The following is a 21,992-nucleotide window of genomic DNA, read 5'->3' as shown; positions in this document are numbered from 1 at the left end:
GATATAATCTTCCAAGACTGAACCAGGAAGAAATAGAAAATATTAACAGACCAATCACAACTAATGAAATTGAAACTGTGATTAAAAATCTTTCAACAAACAAAAGTCCAGGGCCAGATGGCTTCACAGGTGAATTCTATCAAACATTTAGAGAAGAGCTAACACCCATCCTTCTCAAACCCTTCAAAAAATTGCAGAGGAAGAAACACTCCCAAGCTCATCCTATGAGGCCACCATCACCCTGATCCCCAAACCAGACAAAGATACTACAAAAAAAGAAAATTACAGATCAATATCATTGATGAATATAGATGCAAAAATCCTCAACAAAATACTAGCAAACAGAATCCAACAACACATTGAAAGGATCACACACAATGAGCAAGTGGGATTTTTCCCAGGGATGCAAAAATTCTTCAATATACGCAAATCAATGTGATACACCATATTAAAAAATTGAAGAAGAAAAACCATATGATCATCTCAATAGATGCAGAAAAGGCTTTTGACAGAATTCAACACCCATTTATGATAAAAACCCTCCAGAAAGTGGGCATAAAGGGAACCTACCTCAACATAATAAGGGCCATATACAGCAAACCCCCAGCAAACATCATTCTCAATGGTGAAAAACTGAAAGCATTTCCTCTAAGATCAGGAACAAGACAAGGATGTCCACTCTCACCATTATTATTCAACATAGCTTTGGAAGTCCTAGCCACAGCAATCAGAGAAGAAAAAGAAATAAAAGTAATGCAAATTGGAAAAGAAGAAGTAAAACTGTCACTGTTTGCAGATGACATGATACTGTACATAGAGAATCCTAAAGATGCCACCAGAAAGCTACTGGTGCTAACAATGCATTTGGTAAAGTTGCAATATACAAAATTAATGCACAGAAATCTCTTACATTCCTATACACTAATGATGAAAAATCTGAAAGAGAAATTAAGGAAGCACTCCCATTTACCACTGCAGCAAAAAGAATAAAATACCTAGGAATAAACCTACCTAGGGAGACAAAAGACCTGTATGCAGAAAACTATAAGACAGTGATGAAAGAAATTAAAGATGATACCAACAGATGGAGAGATATACCATGTTCTCGGATTGGAAGAATCAACATTGTGAAAATGACTCTACTACCCAAAGCAATCTACAGATTCAATGCAATCCCTATCAAATTACCAATGGCATTTTTTACAGAACCAGAACAAAAATTATTAAAAGTTGTATAGAGACACAAAAGACCCTGAATAGCCAAAGCAGTCTTGAGGGAAAAGAACAGAGCTGGAGGAATCAGACTCCCTTACTTCAGACTATACTACAAAGCTACAGTAATCAAGACAATATGGTACTGGCACAAAAACAGAAATATAGATCAATGGAACAGGATAGAAAGCTCAGAGATAAACCCACATACCTATGGTCAACTAATCTATGACAAAGGAGACAAGGATAAACAATGGAGAAAATACAGTCTCTTCAATAAGTGGTGCTGGGAAAACTGGACAGCTACATGTAAAAGAATGAAATTAACACCATACATAAAAATAAACTCAAAATGGATTAGAGACCTAAATGTAAGACCGGACACTATAAAACTCTGAGAGGAAAACATAGGAAGAATACTCTGACATAAATCACAGCAAGATCTTTTTTGATCCACCTCCTAGTGTAATGGAAATAAAAACAAAAATAAACAAATGGGACCTAATGAAACTTAAAAGCTTTTGCAAAGCAAAGGAAACAACAAACTAGACAAAAAGACGACCCTCAGAACAGGAGAAAATATTTGCAAATGAATCAACGGGCAAAAGATTAATCTCCAAAATATTGGAGATTATGCAGATTATGGAGATTATGCAAAACAGCTCATGCAGCTCAATATTAAAAATCAAACAGCCCAATCAAAAAATGGGCAGAAGATCTAAATAGACATTTCTCCTAAGAAGACATACAGATGGCCAAGAAGCACGTGAAAAGCTGCTCAACATCACTAATTATTAGAGAAATGCAAATCAAAACTACAATGAGGTGTCACCCACACCACTTAGAATAATCATCATCAGAAAATCTACAAACAACAATGCTGGAGAGGGTGTGGAGAAAAGGGAACCCTCTTGTACTGTTGGTGGGAATGTAAATCAATACAGTCACTATGGAGAACAGTATGGAGGTTCCTTTAAAAACTAAAAATAGAACTACCATATGACCCAGCAATCCCACTACTGGGCATATACCCTGAGAAAACCATAATTCAAAAAGACACATGCACCCTACTGTTCATTGCATCACTATTTAAATAGCCAGGTCACGGAAGCAACCCAAATACCCATTGACAGATGAATGGATAAAGAAGATGTGGTACATATATACAATGGAATATTACTCAGACATAAAAATGAATGAAATTGGGTCATTTGTAGAGACATGGATGGATCTAGAGACTGTCATACAGAGTGAAGTAAGTCAGAAAGAGAAAAACAAATATTGTATATTAACACATATATGTGGAACCTAGAAAAATGGTACAGACAAACTGGTTTGCAGGGTAGAAATAGAGACACAGATATAGAGAACAAACGTATGGACACCAAGGGGGGAAAGTGATGGAGGGTGGTGGTGGTGTGATAAATTGGGAGATTGGGATTGACATATATACATTAATATGTATAAAATTGATAACTATTAAGAATTTGCCATATAAAAAATAAGTAAAATTAAACAATTTTTTAAAAACACTATGAAATGAATTCAATAAAAAACAAACTTGAATACATATTTTTTTCCTGCATACATAAGTATCTGCTCTAATTTCTGCCTCTAAAAGCTGTTGCTTATTTTGTTTCAGCTTTAACCCTTAAATATAGTAAAAGAATGATCTCACTTGGAATGTTCATTAATTTAACAGCAGGAGTCAAGTTAATCTCCTTCAAACCCCATATTCGACTTACTTTCCAGTATTTAAGATGCTTTAATAAAGATGTCTCTTGGAAGGAGAAATGTTGATCTAGAACTTGGGGTCTCTTGGGAGAACAAACCAGTCAGAGCCCAGACTGAGAATGAGTTTGCCACATTTTTCTGAATCAGAAGTCAGCTTTATTCTACAGTGACCTTGGGAAAGTAATTTTTGTCATCCTGGGATGCAGATATACATGATAGAGGGCAGCTGCACTCATTATAAATATCCTGTAAGGTAGGCAAAATGCTGCACTGTAACTCCTGTAGCCAGGAAAGAGAGGGCTTCTGTGACCTTTTGAGAATATGCTGTTCACCCCAGGGAGCCCTGAGTAATTAAAACAGGGAGTTAGCACTTCTCACAGGAGGGATCAATTTACCCTGAACAGCCCAAAGCATTTTATCACCTGTTCTGGTCTCTTGCTCTGGACGATGGAGGGTGGAGAACGGGGGACCCAGTGAGGGGGTGGCTGAAGAAGGAGCAGTAATCTGAGAAGGGAAAACAAAAATAGAGAGGAGGATAAAGGGAGGAAAGAAAGAAGAGCAGGCTTTGGGAGGCCCTGTGGCACTTACTGGCAGTCGTATTCTCAAAAGCCTCGTGGAGGGCTATTTCAGTCTGTTCCCGTTATAGAAGCAGATCCTAGCGTGGCCCCGAGGGAGGGTACTGAAACCGGCCTTGACCACCACTCCTCGTGTCATTTTCTTTCTCAAGAATCTACAGGGATTCTTGAGAAAGAAATCACTTTCATTTTGACTCAGGACCTTTGGATGTTCAGCTCCACCATCATCCTGCCTATGTGAGTTCCAGCTACCCCTCCGCTGTCTTCTCAGCCAGGCTGCCCTCCTGTCTAAAAGCCCCACAGCCACACCTCCTTCTCCTCTTCTGTGGCTTTCCCTCCTCTCTTCCGTTGCACGTATCTAAAACACGTCCATCCTCTTAGGTCAAGATAGAATTTATTTCAGAATAATAACTTACATTGCATAAAGCTTTATACCAAGCACTTAAACATGTACCATCCTCACCTGAGCCATTATTTCCTGGGACATTTCCTTGACTATCTTGGCCCACATCCGTCTCTCCCATATTCTATCTCCTGAAGTACTTGTTCACTGATCCACCTCTACAGAATCAATCTCTAGATTGATTACAGGAAGAGTTTACAGGAAGAGAAACTGAGGCGATCTATTCTAATGAACTAAGGAGGCAGAATGTTGACTCTTGCTATTTCCTTTCTATTTTTCCATATTGTTTCTACATTTTTACTGTGATCATATACACCTTTTATACTAAAATTAGTGTGTGTGGAGGCATATATCTTTGTTAAGCTCCCAGATGATGCTGATGGTGTAGGAGCCATAGGTTGCCACAGTCATTTGAACAATGATTCAGACACATGTCTTCTCGCATTTCTCAGCTCTTCAATGAGGTAGAAAGTTACTCAAGAGCAAGAACTAGCCCTGCACTTTTCCTATCTCTCCAGTGCTAGAAATGCCAGGCTCAAAGCAGGTGCTCGATAAATACCTGAATGGGTTTGAATAGACTCCCCATAAAAATAGGAAAAAAATTATTACACGACATGGTACATTTGAAGAAAAAAGAAAACTTTATAATTAGTGGGTTAAAGAAAGATGTAATAGTAAGACAGAAAAAATACTCAGGTGACTTAATAGAGCACAGGATGATCAGAGATCAGCATCAGTGTTTTGTTTTAGATCTAGAAGCAAAGGATCTTTGAAGGCATCAATTAACTTGTAGCATGAAGAAACTATGAGGTGGTTCTCTTTTTAACCTGGCTCATTCTTGAAGTGATGTGTTCAGTTATAAATTCTATAGCTAAAGAAGAAATCTGAGTAGTTGGGAAGAGTCAAGAAAAGAAGCCAAACGTATATACATTGCCAGTGGGAATGTAAAATAATGCAGCTGCTTTGGGAAACAATCTCACAGTTCTCCAAAAAGTTAAACATAGAATTAACATATGGCCTAGCAAATCCACTCATAGGAATTTACTCAAGAGAATTGGAAACACATATCCACACAAAATTGTGTACAGATATGTTCATAGCAGCATTCTTCAGACTGGCCAACGGATTACCATGATCGATGATGAATAAACAAAATGTAGTATAACCAAACAACGGGACATTATTTGGCCATACAGAGAAATGAAGTACTGATCATTTTACAACATGGATGAACCTGCTTTAAAAACATGCTAAGTGAAAGGCCATGTACTCTTTGATTCCAATAGTATGAAACGTCCAGAATTGGCAAATCCATAGATTAGAAATTACTGGATTAGAAATTATTGTGTCTGAGAGAAAGAGGGATGGGAAGTGACTGCTGGTGAGTATAGAATTCTGGAATTATATTGTGATGATGGTCACACAAAATTCTGTGAATATACTAAAAGCCAGTGAATTGTATACTTTAAAAGGCTAAATCTTATGGTATGTGAATTATATTTTAATAAAGCTGTTATTTTTTTTAATGAAAAAAATCAAGAGGGAGCATGGGGAGGGGGGAAATCTGGGCAGAAAGACCATCAAAATGTTAAAAAAAAAAAAAGAGAGAGAGAGAGAGAGATACAAGGGAGCTGGTTTACTAAGGGCTGTCTTTTTAGGCACAGTTGGTTTTTTTTAACTTTTTTTAATGTAAAAAATGATGGCTAGCTGAGGAGAAAATTAGAAGACATAGACTATAAATACAACCTAAGGAGTTTAGATGCAAGCTTTTCCTATCAGTACAGAAGTTGGAATAAGAGGTTTTCATATCTCTCTTTTGGGGGGACTTAAACAGTGCTTAGAATAGGTCTTACATGTCAGAAAAATTTGTGGGAGCCCTTCCTGAAATGGGAGAGGGATGAATTACATGACATTTTGTGGTCTTTGCTCTCTTTCTCAGAACAGTTAGCCCTCAGTATTCGATGCCACTCTCTGCCTCCCGAGCGCTGAAATAAGAGAGGAGACGCTTCTGTTTCTTGAAAAGTTTTATTTGGTTTCTATTCAGTCATAAACACACATTCCTCTTAAGACTGTAAAAGTCTTCTCCTCTAAACAATTAACTTTTTATTTAAAAAAAACGTTGAAGCAGTACTTGCACCCTATTATTTCAACCAGTTGTGCAAAGAAAGTAAATTCAGGTTATGTATAGTTACCTCTACGCATGTTATTAATATGAATACCCAGAATGTACTTGGCCTGGTAAATAGTTTTTAAACCTCCATAAGCCTTTGAATTCAGTTTTATTTGAAAAGTAAAATGATATCATCCTCACCCATATTTTCCAGGAATCAACCACCTCTTCTAAGCATTCCTATTGCCTTTCAGTGCTCTTTGCTTTAGGAGAAAACAAGTACCTGCTTTGGGTCCACTCAGCAACTTCTTCTTCATTCTTTGCCCAGGACCCAGCTTCCCATGAAAATAAAACAAACTGGGCGACATGATTAGAACAAGGAAGTCTCTTTTGGCCCTGCCATCAGATTCAGATCAGATCATTTCTAGTCTTTTTCTCTGGTCAGGTCCGGTAGGGCTTCATTTTAGGCAAAGTCACTATAGATGTTCTCAGTTGCACCATCACATACATTCAACATCATTCATTGCGTAAATATTGAAATTTAAACCTTCCTATTTTGGGTTAGGAATATAAACTTCCATTTCCAATATCCTCAAAAGTTCACCGAATAAATGAATTGTGGTTCTAGAACCAGATACGGATAAAATTTGAGTTGCTGAGAACGTTGACTAAAGAGAATCCTGCGCCAAGACATGAAGCATTTCTCCTCCTCAGGATGGGTTCCTGCTCCTGTCCTGTTAAGCAAGGGCATGGTCAAACTGCCCTTTCTCCAGGCCTTCAAGTCCGTCAGCCCAGGTCGAGGTTGGCATGCTCCGATACGGGTCCAGAAGAATCCGGAAGCACCTGACTATGAGGATGCCCAAGAAAATAAACAACAAAATCACAAAAACAAATGTGGTTTTCTGCTCCAGAGACATGCTAGAATCTGATGACACGTTCCCAAGGGGCACTAGGGGTGAAGGGACAGGCTGTCCTCCATCCATCATCCAGGGAAGCTGGAGCACAGGGTCTCCCAGGTTCCTTCTCTTCCATCATCAGCCTGCTGAGATCATGGTGGCTGCACCTTGAAGAAGCTGCAGAATAAAGAAAGGGAAGGAGAAAGAGTCAACGCCAACGGGCAACTTTATTTCTGGGCTCACCATCATATTTTTCAGAGAAAAGAAGGAATCTCTACACTTTCTCCAAGGGCTGGGCCAAAAGAAAGCCATGTAGTGATAGAAGAATAGATGCCTAGGCAGCGCCTACCATGTTCCCTCTTGTCTTTTCATATCCTATTCAGGACCCCTCCCTTTGGCCCCTGCCATCCCCACTGGCTTACTAAAATCCCATTCTATGTCCATTTTCCCTCCAGCCCAAATGAAGCCAGAGCCCTTGTCTTTGTCTGTTCTCAACACAGCTGGGGCAGGTATGCATTTTCAGGAAGTTCTTTATGAAAACACTACCTAATCCAAATGGGAAATAGAAGAAAAATGAGGACCATTAACTGTGTACATTTACAACATAAAGATTGCTAGGTCTGTGAAGTTCAATGGAAACAGTGGAGAACTGGGTACAGAACCTTGTGAGCCTGTGTTAATGACTCCCTAGCCGTAAGCTGGCTGACTAGTATAGCAATACCCGTTCAGTCCCTCCCTTCCCACCACTGGTCTCCACTCAGTGAGCGCCGCCGTGACTCCCTGGACCAGTCTTCTCCAGCCTCGGCCTTTGTACGAGGCAAAGTATCAAGTCTTCTTCTCCTAGCTCAACATCTTATAATTTCTAGGCTTATCCCATAACTCAGGTTTTAGAAGGGGTACACAATTCATTTGGGGGCTGCACTGATGGGCAACCATTCCAAGAAGATCCAGTAAATAACCTAGTCATCTTAATTCAAATTATGAGCCACATCTCCCTATAAATAAGTCTGGGGTCTCACTTCTTCACAGGGAAGCCACGACTAGAATGATTTAAAACTCAGTTTTAATTTGCAATTTTACCACCCTATGCTGATTAAAAGGCAGGTGCAAGGATATGGTTAACCCTCTTTGCAGCCTAATCACGTGTTTTGAGAGGCCTGCTAAAATATAAATATATACTCTTATTCTCTGACCCTTTCACCACCAACCCCTTTTAGATATACCAAATTGAGGAGACATTAGAGATGAAAGCATTTTGAGAACTCTACAAATCTTTATAAACTGTAAGCCTCTCCCTTCCCAGCATATTGTGTGGTGCCCAAGTTCCTATTAAAATAACTTCATTTGGTCAAATCATCAAAGGTCTCTATTAAATTGCAGTATTTTATCAAGGAAAGTGACACATTAACACATTAGTAGGGATTTGTCTTTGAATACTTTTCCTTTTTGAAGGAGGGAGAAATGTGGTAGATAGAAAGGAAATTGAAGGAATATCTTGCCGGGAACGAGGGGCTGCTAGAAAGGACTTGTGGGAAGCAGACATGGGTACTGTGAGCAGATCGTCCAGCAGGAGAGTCCTGGGGAAGGATGAAGGAGACTGGGTAGAGATGAGAAGAGCAGGAGATGGTTATAAAGGGAGATGGAGATCCAGAGATCCAGAAAGAAATGGCAACTGTTTCACAATTTTGCCTGGGACTGATCGAAATCCCTAGAAAAGATCAAATCACATTTGGTTTTGAGTAAAATGACCAGTGGACAAAAACAAACTTACACGTAATTGATCTGCAGACACCCAAGGAGAGCATCCTGACTCTGTGTGCTCTGCAGCTCTACCTGACACCTGCTATTGTTTGAACACCTCCAGGTTTCCCACCTCTGAGCTTTGAGTCGTGATGCTCTCTGCCTGATCCTCTCCTCCTCGCCCTATTCCCACCTTCGGCTTTCTCTCCCTCCCTCGGGGTCCCCACCAAATCCCACCTGCTTGGTGGAGCCTCAGTCTCTCCCTTCACCCAAGGCACCAGGGCTTCCTGCTCTGTCCCCAGCAGCATTTCACCTGCATCCTGTGGCAGCATCTATTACAGGACATGTCTCCACGGTGTTCGTCAACTTCCCCTTACTAAACAACAAGGTCCTTGAGGAATTCCTTGCTGCTCTGGGGTCACTGTCTCTCTAAATAGAGGTTGAAGCAAATCTCTGGCCCCTTAGAGTCCAGGGAACTGAATTCAAACTTGGAGGTGCCGGCTGATACAGAGAAGGGGGAAAAAAAGCACATGTCATCCAGCCTAACTGGGATGTCAGACCATTGTGTTTGAAATAGATCCTGTTTCAAAGAATCACAAATAGTCTGGGTCACAATGACACTTTAATAGTCATAAAGCTCATGATTTAAGAAGCAGTTGTTTGGTTTTTTAAATTTTCTTTGGCCTCAGTGCTGATGGGTCCAAAATAGAGAAATCAGCTAGAATTAAGCACTCTCCCTATGTTTAAGGGGTCAATCCTTTCTTACCTATCTTGCTTTTTTGGTGGGGAAGGGTAGTCATTTAAAATATCCTAAATCCCATTGTCTTACATGGAAACTATCAATGCCAACACGTACCCATCTCAAGCTTGGGTCCTTCAGACTTTTCATCTCATTAGCATCTTATTTTACAATTTCACGGTAAGAAAAAATATTTTACCTGGAGAAAATCTATCTTAAAACAATGACGTGTTTCTTTTCTTAGTTTTCAAGTGGCAGCAACAGAATCAGTTCAGTGCATTTGCCCCCTTGTCCTGGGAAACCACACACAGGCATTTGATTTCACCATCTCACTTCTGTGGTCCTCAACTCAGGCACCCTCCCTCCCGCAGTGAATTGCAATAACAGCTGCAGTATATGCAGTACGTGTGTAGTCCTGCTGGGCACACAGTGTGTGTTCAAGAAATAGGTGATGATGAGCGACTGTTTTCTCTTTAACTGATTTTTGTGCAAAATGAGATTTATTTCTAATTTTCCAGGCAGGAATGGAGATTGTAAGTAAACCACCCCAAATCATAAAATTCAAAAGAGTAGCATCCCCCAAAAGAATGTCGGAATCAGTAGGAAGTCGTCATCCCTCAGCTGTTAATGGCATGCAGGGTACAGTGAAACAATGCAGTCTGTATTTTAAGTACTCCGAAACCACATAATTGCTGTACCTAATTTTTGAAACTTCTAGGCCACAAACCTAGTTATATGACTTGACATAATTTCAAAAGGAGATGTAAAAAGTAGTTCGTCCATTGAACAAGAACACTCACAGGCTTGTCCACTATACACTCACACATGACGGACAGGATACTTTGTCCCGCAAAGATATCCTGTGTACCTTGTTTATATTTATCTGGCAGCGTGGTGAGACCAGTCAGTAGACTGTAACAGGAAGGGAATTGGCTATGTAAGCGGGACTGAATTTGCAACGACTGGCAGGGACGAACTTCCTCAAAGTGCTGCACTATCCTGCAACCGTTCTGAAACTGGCTGTTGAAATGTTAACCTGGCTTTTAATGATTGAAGTAATACATATCCTGAGACTGACGCAGAAGAGAATCACTGTCGACTTTCTGAGCTAAAGGAAGCCTCAGCTGCATGGCTGTTTGTATAGCTGGAGTGTCTGGAGGCACTCCCCACCCTCCATCCCACCCAGTCACCCCAGACATCTAAGCATCCCATCAACCCTATTATACATCTCCTCCCACAATTGGGAGCCCTCCCTCAAAGCCACCTCATCTCTTTTGGAAATTCTGTGGCTGAATCCAGTGAACAGCAACTTGCATTCCGGGATATATATGCAAAGATGCAAAATATTTCCTATAAATTCAAAGAATTCATGGCCCTCTTGGTGGCCAGCCAAGACCTTCAGGTAAAGACTTCCTGGCTCTTTCTAAGTACTTCCTGCGTTTTAACCATGACTCCCCCCACACCATTTTCTCAACTCACATAAATACATGGCTACTTCCATATTCCTCTTTTCCAAATACAGAACTCCTGTTCCAATACAACAGCCCTGATGCTTCTGAATTCACAGGATGGTTAAGAGTAAAATTATTTTGAACACTCAAAAAATGGACCAAGGCTAGTAGAAAGTCCATAAATAATGATTTTAAAGACAAGCAAATGTGGTCAGCTACAAATGTCAACAGGCAGTTTCAGACCTGCTGCCAGCCCCCACTACTGCACCAGAAAGTCTGTTTCCTCTGCCCATCCCTGCAAAGTCAGCCTGCAGACACGTTTGCTTGGGTTTGCGAGTAAACCCTGTTGTACCTGGTTCACCATGCTGGTCAGCAGGAGACCTTTGTCTTCAGCCTGAGCCCTAACCTCAGTTTTACTTCTTCCCTATCTTCATCTTCCTCCTAACATCTGCTTAAAGAGTTTTAAAGGCACTGCAGGGCAAGGTTGCAGCCTTGCTGAGAACAACAGAAAAATACCGTGCAAGAGCCCAGTCAGTAAATGGGGATATCAAAAGGCACCACTAGCAAACCTGAACTTTTAACTTCAAACGATAAACCTTACTGTTCTACTCAGTTTTCTTTCCCTTGTGTGTTTCCTAGTGAAAGAGAGTGCTTGCTGATACCTCAAAAGGCTAGGGCTGCACACTGCTCATCACCCAGGGACAGCAGGGACGGTCAGCACCATCATTATGAGTTGTTGGGTTGTGATCCTTTGTAAACAAATTAGAACATCCCTATTACATTTTGGAAGGCTGGATGTTTTAGGTGAACAGAAAAAAATATATTGTAATGGGCAAAGAGCTTTCAAGAATAATTTACTGCAGCTTAGCAAAGAAAAAAGCGTTTTACTACTCTTTATCTAGTATCTGTAGCATTATAAACGTAAGCATGCTTTAAAAATAAAGGCATCATTACATTTCACCCGCTTGCATTAACTTTACCTAGCAACTATTTAATTAGACTTTATCTGACAGCTAGATCTAAATTCAGAACTTGGATCCAGAAGGCATCCATGCGATCATGGCTCATGCATATATTTAAAGTTAGAGAAAAGCGTTTAATTAGCCCATCAGAGATACAGATTTTGGTCAAATACCTGGATCTGGCTGAACAAACACTTGATCCATTTCCTGGTGGAACAGTTACAGGTAGCTACAAGCATCTTTAGTTTCCATTCTTCCCAACCAAGCTGTGTTAAAGCAGTAGACAGTGGTAAGCTGCAAGCAGCTGATGACATACCCCAGAGCTAAAGCTGTTGTTTCAGGCTTAGAAACTTCCCATTAACACCCCGAGTTAAAGGAGCATCCTCTTTCTGTGTGAGGCATCATTAGCGGCCAATACAGCTGCTTCACTGAGGCGAGCCATGATTTCGGTTCTGCCTCAGCAACTCTTCAGAGGATTCTGCTTCAGCGAGTAGAGGCAGTATCCTAGCAGTGTGTCTGAAATCATCTTCAAGAAAGCATTAACATTCAAAAGGAGTATGGGGGAAAACATCACAGGGCATTCCCATACCTTTTCAAAATCAAAGCCATAAATCTACCAGTGCTCTGTTCTTCTCTATTGATTGTTGACATTGTTCCTCTTTGGGGGTGTTAATTAGCACCTTGCAGTGACCAGCCTCCGAATTGATCATGGTTTATGACCTTCAGGCCAACTTAATTAATGGGAAGACTTCTGGGGAAGGGCATCAACTTAGCATTTGGGAGGTAAAGGGAAGACTCCTTTTCCTAAAGAAGACAAAATTGCCCTTTCAGAAAAGCAGCAGTTATGAGGGGCATTGAGGAAAGAACAATTAAAAGAGAACAAAATCCTATTTTTACCACCTGTTTGTAAATTGACTAGGTGGTAGGTCGCCAGATCCAGTGTCTCCTTTGGGCAGCCTGCATAACTGTGACCTTGGCAGTCACCTCACCCCACACAGGCCATCAGAGACCACTTGATGAATAAAGATAGACCTTTGTTAAGAGAAAGTTGTACTAATTCTAAAGATTATAGTTACACGGCACAATACTTATTTTCCTTGGATAGAATGCCTGAATAAATTTGGAAAATATTTTAGGATAAAATTCATCTTAAAAAAAAAAAAAAGGTGCTTCTCTGGAAAGAATTCAGTCTAATCCTTAAGATGCAACATCCTTGTTTTTTTGGCAACTCACCACTTTCTTTGTTTAAGGGGAAACACAGCAACAATACCCACCCACCAAATGATGGGGTGCATGGTGTTTAAAGCTAACTCTGCCTGTGCCTGTCAGCTCTGCTGTCTCTTCAGCTCTTGTGAGAAGCTGGCCGTGACCCAGTAGCTCTAGGGGACTGGAAGGGAGCTCATTTTCTAAGAGGAAAACCCCCATCTGCTAGCAAGAGACAACAATCCCGGATAAGTCTCAGACCCAAGGAAATTCAAATGCTAAATGTTACGATCTAATGTCAGAATCAAATGCTTGACATTAGAACCTAACCTCACGAGAAACATGAAGGTTCTTTCCCCAGATGTTTTCCAGATTTGTAACAGAAATTCCTTTCCAATTAGTGTAACTTACTGTATCTTCACACACACACACACACACACACACACACACACACACAACAGTGGAACAAATGAAATCCAACAGAGCACTGCCATTCAATACAAACTGGTGTCCATGCTTTTCAGCCGACGGTGCTGGCGGACAGAACTCCCTGTCTCAGTAATGCTAACAGAGTGTGGTTCAGGGAACATTCCGACCTCACCCTCACTTCTATACTTGTCATTCCATGTGGCCATGTGGTAAGAAAGGACTCTAGTTAGAAACGAGCCTGGATTACTGCAGGCTCCCCTGCCCGGAGGCCCCCTCAGATATTGTCACCTTGCTATGGGTAGAGGTGGCAGGGAACACAAGAGGGCTGTAGCTGTCCTCTAGCTACTCTGCAGGCGGAGGCCATCCCAGGGAGATGAGTGCCTGGCCTATTTTTAAAACTCTCCAGAGAAGTAGATTCCAAATCCCCCTCTGACAACCTCTGTTTAAACTAACTCCTCCGTTGCTTACTTAGTCTAAATGAGTCGGCCCATTTCTTTTTATTCTATCCCCGCTGCAGTCATTAACCACCACAAGATTCTGTTGGAATGCGCTTCCCCAAGGAAGCTGAACTAGGTAAACCAAAGAACATTTGATGAAGATCTGCTGCTACAAAGATCTTCCAGCCAAGTTTGGATATTTCTTTTCTAGAATAATCATCATTGGAATGATTGGTACCAGCCCCTCTCCCATGCAGTTACATTACTTCAATCATCATGAATTCTGAAACAATGAATAAGGATTTACAAAAAGTTTATTTCTTTGAAAATTTCACAGTAGGTCCTAGTCGTTTAGTCATTAGTAATCTTTATAGCTCTTCTCTGAATTCCTCCCCAAATTTCTGCTTTCTTGTCCAGCTTTAAACGGGGAGCATAGGAGGGTACACAGAGCTGTTTCATGTTTTAGACTAACATGAAATTGTGATGACGTAGGACGATTTCATAGGTTATATATGCTATGCTTCTCTGATCCATTCTGACCCCAGGGTTATTCCTGGGTGTCAATTCAATCTTTCTTTTTAACTACACAACACCATGAGTTAATATTGTTGGAAATCTGTTTTAAGAACTTTCCCTACCTTCTCTTTTCCTACCTTTTGTTTCACTTTTAATGTTCTTTAGGTTACAGTTCTTTCCTAAATTTCCTATGCTGCACTTTTCCATAAAGAAATAAACAGCGAATATGAAAAAAAAAGTTCATGAGCAGTCAAGCTTTATGCCAACACAAGGCTGTGCTGTTATTACTATCATTATGTTTCCTTCTGACTCTGCCTAATTCTCAAAATAAAATTGAATTGATTCTTGGTATAATCTTCAAAACAGAAACATGATTTTCTTTTCATTTTCATCACTAGATACTTGGTAAAGAATCTTTTCTTCCTTCTTTTGGGTACATTTTTCTTTGATGTCATTCAAGGAACATTCATTAAGTTCATTCATTAAGGGTCAGTTATGTTCTGTGTTCAGTGTTGCAAAGAATAAAAGCTATGGGTACTAGGTCCCTGCTTGACTTGGTTCAGATTGTGCACTGCACAACTCTAGGAGGCTCCCTGGTAAGGGGCCCCAGGAGCTCACTTTCTAGCAATGGTTGCTAAGCTTCCTGACAGATGAGCCCACCTCCACCACTATTTCCCACTTCCTCACCTCCCCTTCACTATTCACCCAGCAGGCATCTGAATTATGTCCTTACCTCTCTACAGGACTTGATTTCACAAGGTTATCTGTGGCTTCTAATTGCCTCAAGCAAAAAAACCAAAACCCAAACCAAAAAAACCCTTAGCATTAATCTTCCTTGTTCTTTGTGGCAACATTGGACATGGCTGACCACACTCTTCAAGGAAGGTCCAGATGAAAGAATACACAGAGCAAGATGGATGGAGTGGCAGGAACTGACATCTCAGCCCTTAGAGCCCCTCTTCTTTGGTGCCTTCTGCCTTCAGAGGCTCTCTTTTGCCTTCTGAGGCTCAAGCCAAGTATAACTCATGTGACTACCAGAAAATGTGAAATTGAGGATGTAAAAACAGGCAGACTAGGATATACATTAATGACTCCATCACTGTCAATTCATTAAGAAAGAATTGAAAGTCAGTTTAAGTGTGTCATTTTTATTTTCAGGTCTTCTTAGTTTAAAAAAAAATCAATACATATGTAACATGAAGTTAAAAGAAAAAATTGAGATTAGCTCAATTTCTAATAGCCCTCTGATTTGCTGGGTCTAAGTATAAGTTTATCCACTTGGCTATCTTCACAGGTCAGTGAACATTCAAAGTGCAAGGGAATAGTCAGGAAGGTTTAATACTATTCGCACCAAGCCTATAAATTAGGATCTATATTCAAGCATTATTAAAAGCAAGCAGGTTAAAGTCCAACTGCAAATTGGCAACCTCCTGGTTTAATCTTTTCTTGAATGCATTTCTGTACACATCGCATCTGTGGTATGGTGAATACTCAATTAGCCGATGAAGCTGGAACAGAGAAGTATTCTAAATGAAAATGGGAGACAAACAATGAGCAACTCTGTGGAATTACCTTTGAAAGAAGGAAAACACTGAGAAATTTATACTTGTCAGGATTACAGATTGCCCTAAAAATTATCATTTGTTTATTTATTCCTTTCTAACTCAAAAATAATAAAGCATATGGGAAGGAAATACATCATGCTCATGAAAATGCTGATGTCCAACCCTAAAAAGGAACAACTTCACAAGATACATTGTATTAATTTTATTTAGAGACAATATTTATAAAATTTAAGTTATTAATTCTAATTACAGTATGAAAGTGTAAGAACATCACTATGGATTATTCACTGTTCAAAGGAAATTCATACTGAGGAGTTAATAGCCTGGTGGGTAAATTTATTCTTTTAAAATGACTTGTGCAATAATAACAATTTTCTTAATGACTTTGAAATACTTAATGCCTTTAAAATGTCATATAAAGTGCCAATTAGAGTTTTATGCAAACCATCCCTCTGAATCTTTATGCTGTCATTTTGGCATTGTTCTTTCCTTCTGTTCAACAGCTGCATTTTAGAAGGGAAGCTGCATGGACAGTTTGAGGATTAAGCAGCTTAGAACATCAAGATGATTTAGAAAATGAAATAGAATGTACCTGAGAATTACTGACCTTTTAGCCTGACTTTTATACCTGACAAAATTCTGGAACTAAAAATCTTGCCACTGTAAAGTTAATTTGAAAACAGAGGAGAAAAAAATCATATGAAGTAGTTTAAAAATTCTTGTTGAAAAATTATGAAAAACCAAGCTCAATTTCTGATATTTATAAACTTGTAGAAATTATGAAAGGAGGCTGAGAACGTGGTAATTAGCAGAAGTTATGGTGTGTGATTACTGAATGCAAATTTCAGCTGCCTCAACATTTGATAGATTATGTATGTAATCAGTTGCTGCTTGAAAAAATATTTAAGTTTACAAATATTTCAATGAGATCAATCAAAAGTTCCAGTCATATAGCATATTATGTTAAAAGGCACATAATGAAGGTACACGTTTCTCTTTCAGTTCTACATTCCAAACCTTGATAAGAGACCTACCATCTATAATTTTGCCTTAAAATAATACATATTAAATGTTTATGTATAGCAAGTATATAAATGTTATAAATCATGTGTTTCTGTTATTAATATTAAATTACATCAACTCATTTATAAATAAAATAAATTAATATTAAATTACATCACAAGCTTGTTAAGCATGCAGATTTGAGGGGCCCGCGTCCAGATTATTCAATTCAGTAAGGCCAAGAATCTTTATGTTGAATAAGAAACCAATATGATTAATGATGTAGTGAGTATGAAGTCTACGCTTTGAAAGTAACATAGTTAAATGTTTTTTTTCCTCTCCTTGAATATTTGGTCATGTTAGGCATTTTAACTCTGTGAGGAAAGAACCTTAAGCTTAAAATTTGGGGTATCACAGACCTCTTTGAAAAAAATGGATTGAATGCATGGACCCATCGTTAGAAAAATGCATATATCCTGCTATGAGAACCCCTGGCTGAAATGCCCATTCAAAATACATGCATCTCCTCTTTCTTCCTTCCCTCCTTCCTCCCCTTCTTACCTCCTGTTAAAGTGGTAGTAAACACGACCATAATAAAAGCCCATAGTGGTAAAGACAACAGGGTAGAACAAGAGGCAGAGAAAAGCCTGGTCTATTTCTGGGAGAGGAGAGTGGATGGAGGAGTGCTGGCTGGTGACGCCAAGCTTAGAAAACATGCACAGGAGGCTGCAGCTGCGTAGGAGGTGACCGTGCAGCAGGGAAGACTAAGGTCAGGAAGAGAAGTGGGGCTAAAAATAAGAAGAAGTGGAAGGCCTGGGGAAAAATGAGTGACCGCTCTGCCCTCCCGGGTTGTAACTAACTAGTGGGCCAGGAATCCTGATGTAGCTATCAAGATGGGTGGTGGTGGGGACTGAGCGAAATCATCACTTACGACGGCAGGAACAGAATAGAGGTTGTCAACATTGACCAAATAGGCAAGAGTGAGGTCGATTATTTAATTTAAAAAATCAAGAGAACTAAAAAGGGCAACTGTTAAAATTTCGTTCTCCCTGGGGTTAGATCTAAGAGATGAGCAGTGCACAGAGTAGCTACTTTTCAGCATAAGCCTTTCTAAGCAATTTGACTGTCTAACCATGTGCATGTTGTTTAACTATGTGCAATTTCTCTTTGCAAAGATGGTCAGTGTAGTATGAGCAAAACATTAAAAAAATAAATAAAAATCTTGCCTGAAACCCAATGAGTCTCTTTACAGTGTTATCCTAAGTACCAGCAGCAAATGGATGGATAATTCTTTGAGAACAAAGGCTTCCTCACACACCCAGAATCTCCCCTCAAGGGCTGTGGTCCATTCTGCATATAAGTAAAGCTGATCCTTCTCCACCCTCCTCAAGCATCTTGTGTGCACTCAAAATCTGAGTTTTTTGTTTTATTTTTTTTTTTTGCGGTACGCGGGCCTCTCACCGCTGTGGCCCCTCCCGTCGCGGAGCGCAGACTCAGCGGCCACGGCTCACGGGCGCAGCCGCTCAGCGGCATGTGGGATCCTCCCGGACCGGGGCACGAATCCGTGTCCCCTGCAGTGGCAGGCGGACTCCCAACCACTGCGCCACCAGGGAAGCCCAAAATCTGAGTTCTTGTAATCACACGCAGTGCCATAGGATCTAAGCTATCGCCCTGGTTTTCCCATAACATGCAGTGTCTATTTTATGCGTTATCTGTTTATTCATTTATATGGCTAACTTCTATTTAATTATTTATTTGTTCATTTATTTATGTATATGTATTTATATCCCATTAAATTTCAGAACTGTTTGAAGAAAGCTATGAAGTAGATTATATGTCATTAGTGGTAGCAGACTTTTTTTAAAATTTTTTTTATGTATTCAATGAATTTTCTCATTGCTAGGAAAGGCTAGATATACTTGTTTTCAAGTTTTGAAGGATAAAGTCATTTTAGAAGGGTTGTGTGGCTGAAGCACTAGATAGCATGTTTAATCTAAAAGAAAAAAACTAGGTTTTTATAAACTTTATTTTGTAGCAATTGTACATAAACAAATGCATAGCGTATATTGATACTTCAATATGTTCAGTGTAGATGACTACCGCAGAGGTGAAAATGCTACATGGCGAATTACTAGGGACTGAATAGAGTTCAGTAACAATTTTCAAAGAGCTGTGAAAAAGTCAACTCTTCATTTGAAATGCTCAAGGATAGCACCTTAAAATAAGCTGAGACAGAGCAGATTACCGGCCAAGTCTCACTTCCATCTGCTTTTGTCCTCATGAGAATGCCCTTCATTGTTAGTTTCAGAAAGGGCCCTTGTTTTTGTTCTCAACATTTTTCTTACTTCAAAAGTAGATGTGGCGTCAATTGAGAAAAATGAACATTTAGTGTTCCCAGTAACCCCATAATTGGTGTTGCATATCACGAATATGGTTAGGGGCTTGGGTCAAATACCAATGCAGTATTCAGTGGACTATGGATTACTAATGTGTAAGCCAAGAAAAGCTGTGCTTGTAAATGCGAAAAGGATGAAGAAAAATCTCTCCACCATTCCCTGCACATGCCCACGTTCATAGGCCTAGTCAGGATGGCAGGATGGGACATTCATCATTAACAGAGACCCCTTCCCTAGTCGTACCTTAAGGATTAGCTTCTATGATCTGAGACGAGCTCTCCCTGGCTCCTGGGGCTCTGTCTTGATTTCCCGCTAGGTTGGAGTCCATGCCTTGTCTGGCTCCCTGATTACAGTTCCTTGCATCTTTTTTTTAAACCTCTCTCATTCTGTAGTTCCCATCACTACAAAACCACTTCCCTATTCCTAGGCCCTCTATTTATCTAAAATAATAAATTACATTTCTTCCTTCAAGTATTGTCCATTCAAAGGCTACCTGGCTCAGAGAACTAAATATGGCAAAGAAGAATAATGGAACTTATTTTTTCAACTCCTGTCAACAACTACTCTTTTTATATCTTCTTAATATCTAACATCACAACAGTAACAGTAAAATAATGATGATGATGATGATGATAATTAGAATAACAGTACAATCACAATAATATAACTCGGCAAACTTGTACCTTTGGTCTTCTTTGACTTTGGACTCTTACAGTGGCAGAACTTGAACCCTTTTACATGTTTTTATCCAGTGAAAGTAGTGTGTGTGTGTGAAATTGTTCAGGCTTTCTGATTAGGCTGAATACTTAGATACTTGAGAATAAAGAAGGCTGGATCTCCTATTAATGTATTTTTCACTTGACTGGCTATACTATTAGCAGAAGTAATAATTTATCCACAGACTTCACTATTTGTTACAAATCGTCCTAAGTAAACATTGTAATCGTATTTGTTCCTAGTTGTTTTCTCTTGCAACATCATTGTCCTACTTTGCCTGTCATATTAAAATAAGTCTAACCAGGCATGACCATTAATTACTGGCTTCCAACCGGTAATCTTCATTTGTATCAGTCAAGAGCAGTTAGATAATGCTGTGATTTAAAAAAAAATTTTTTTCAGTGGCAACAAATAGCAAAAATTTTATTTCTTGCTACATGTTCATTAAGGGTCATCTGGGGACCCTGTTCTGCCAAGTGGCTTAAATTGCATTGGACAAAGCAAATCTCATGGCCACATCTGAATTTAATAGGCTGAATAGTATAATCCTTCCCTAGGTAGGAGCACAGAACACTGTCAAACAGTGGCATAGTCCACCATTACTAGACTATGTAGACTGTTAACTCGTTAACTAGAATTCTGCCCTTTACAAAGTTACCCCTCATAGATTATGCCCCCACAATAACCTTTCTTTGGCATCTCAGCATCCTTGAGCTTCAACCTGCACCGAATTGTCTCCCATCCAGCTCCAGCTCCACCTCATCTAGGTCAAATCTCCTGCTTAAACCTCCTTGCCTCCCCTTTGCTTCTAGTCTCCGTTTGGATTTTGATGCCTGGGTTCATTTGGCTTCTTTAGCCTCTGATCTGTTGGGTCCTCTTCTGGATGCAGAAGACAGCATCATTAACTCAAGGATGTAGCTGAAGGATACCCTGTACACTCTACTGGCCTCCAAAGGCGTTCAAGGGATCATCAGATATGTTGGACACCTTCTGTTCAAATCTTGATTCAGACACCTTCTGTGAAGATTGACTTTTTGGTTTGGTTGTTAGCCTGGATACCAGAGGAGAAGATATCATCCATATCATCATCAAATACAGACTTAACTTCCACTTTCTTTTTGGACTTTTCTTTCGGTTTTACAGTTAGGTCAGCAAAGATATCAATGTTATCATCAAATAAGTTGGAGTCAAATGTATCATTTCCTTTCTAGCTCGGCACAATAAGGCAGTCTATTGAGCATGTTGCCTTTCTGATGCAATCCCAGAACCTTCGGCTCTTTCATAATGGGCTGTCACAGTCTGACGTTTCCAGACCCACTCCCACACTGTGGCTCCAGCCTAATGGGTGAGGTATCATACCTGGTACCTCACAGGGACCATACCAACCCAGGATACAAAATATCATTATTACTCCAATTTTATATCTACATAGACAGAGTTTGGGGAGGTGAAGTGATTTGCTCAGGAACACGAAGATCACATTTAAAATATTTTTGCCCACCTCTCACTTTTATGCAGGGCCTAAGATAAATAGACATGGCAGTGTCTTAAAATAACTCAGAGTTTGATAGAGGCTTTTGGAGAAACAGTGACATTCATTTCTTAGTGGGCAGGAAAGGTGGATGTGGACACTGCAAGAGACTGCATCCAACCTGAATTTTGAGCATTGCTCCCCTGGTCTGCAGGAACGTCTAGTTCCTGCAAATGGAAAGACAGAGCGTGGCCTTGGTGAGTCTGAGGGGTGGATGGTTGGGAGGGAGACAGCGAGCTGGATCTCTGCAATAAGGCAGCCAACGATTTCTTGGGTTTGAGATCCTAAGGAGAAAGTTATTTAGGTGCCTCTTTTTCATCATTCTGACCTACTTGCAATGTTTCAAAAATAATTTTTTGTTAATCAGAGATTAT

General features: G+C 39.9%; 1 protein-coding gene across 2 annotated transcripts; it reads right to left on the bottom strand.

The window, feature by feature from the left end:
* Positions 1-5,957: 5,957 nt before the first annotated feature.
* On the bottom strand, positions 5,958-12,834 carry CTXN3 (cortexin 3). Of its 2 annotated transcripts, XM_067730098.1 has the most exons (3): positions 12,723-12,834; positions 11,996-12,088; positions 5,958-7,107 (listed from the first exon to the last, which is right to left on the bottom strand). In XM_067730098.1, exon 3 carries the CDS (start codon positions 7,018-7,020, stop codon positions 6,772-6,774), a length of 249 nt encoding a protein of 82 aa, XP_067586199.1. In that variant the 5' UTR covers positions 7,021-7,107; positions 11,996-12,088; positions 12,723-12,834; the 3' UTR covers positions 5,958-6,771. The 2 variants fall into 2 exon arrangements, with proteins under 2 accessions (XP_067586199.1, XP_067586198.1); XM_067730097.1 differs by lacking the exon at positions 12,723-12,834 and having other exon boundaries at positions 11,996-12,329.
* Between the last annotated feature and the right edge of the window lie 9,158 nt (positions 12,835-21,992).

Source organism: Pseudorca crassidens, chromosome 3 (genome assembly GCF_039906515.1).
Source record: "Pseudorca crassidens isolate mPseCra1 chromosome 3, mPseCra1.hap1, whole genome shotgun sequence".
Classification (NCBI taxonomy): domain Eukaryota; kingdom Metazoa; phylum Chordata; class Mammalia; order Artiodactyla; family Delphinidae; genus Pseudorca; species Pseudorca crassidens.
This window is presented reverse-complemented; position numbering and strand designations above follow the sequence as displayed.

Coding starts and splice junctions, on each gene's coding strand:
- CTXN3 (XM_067730098.1), bottom strand. CDS start 7,020: ATGATGGATGGAGGACAGCCTGTCCCTTCACCCCTAGTGCCCCTTGGG.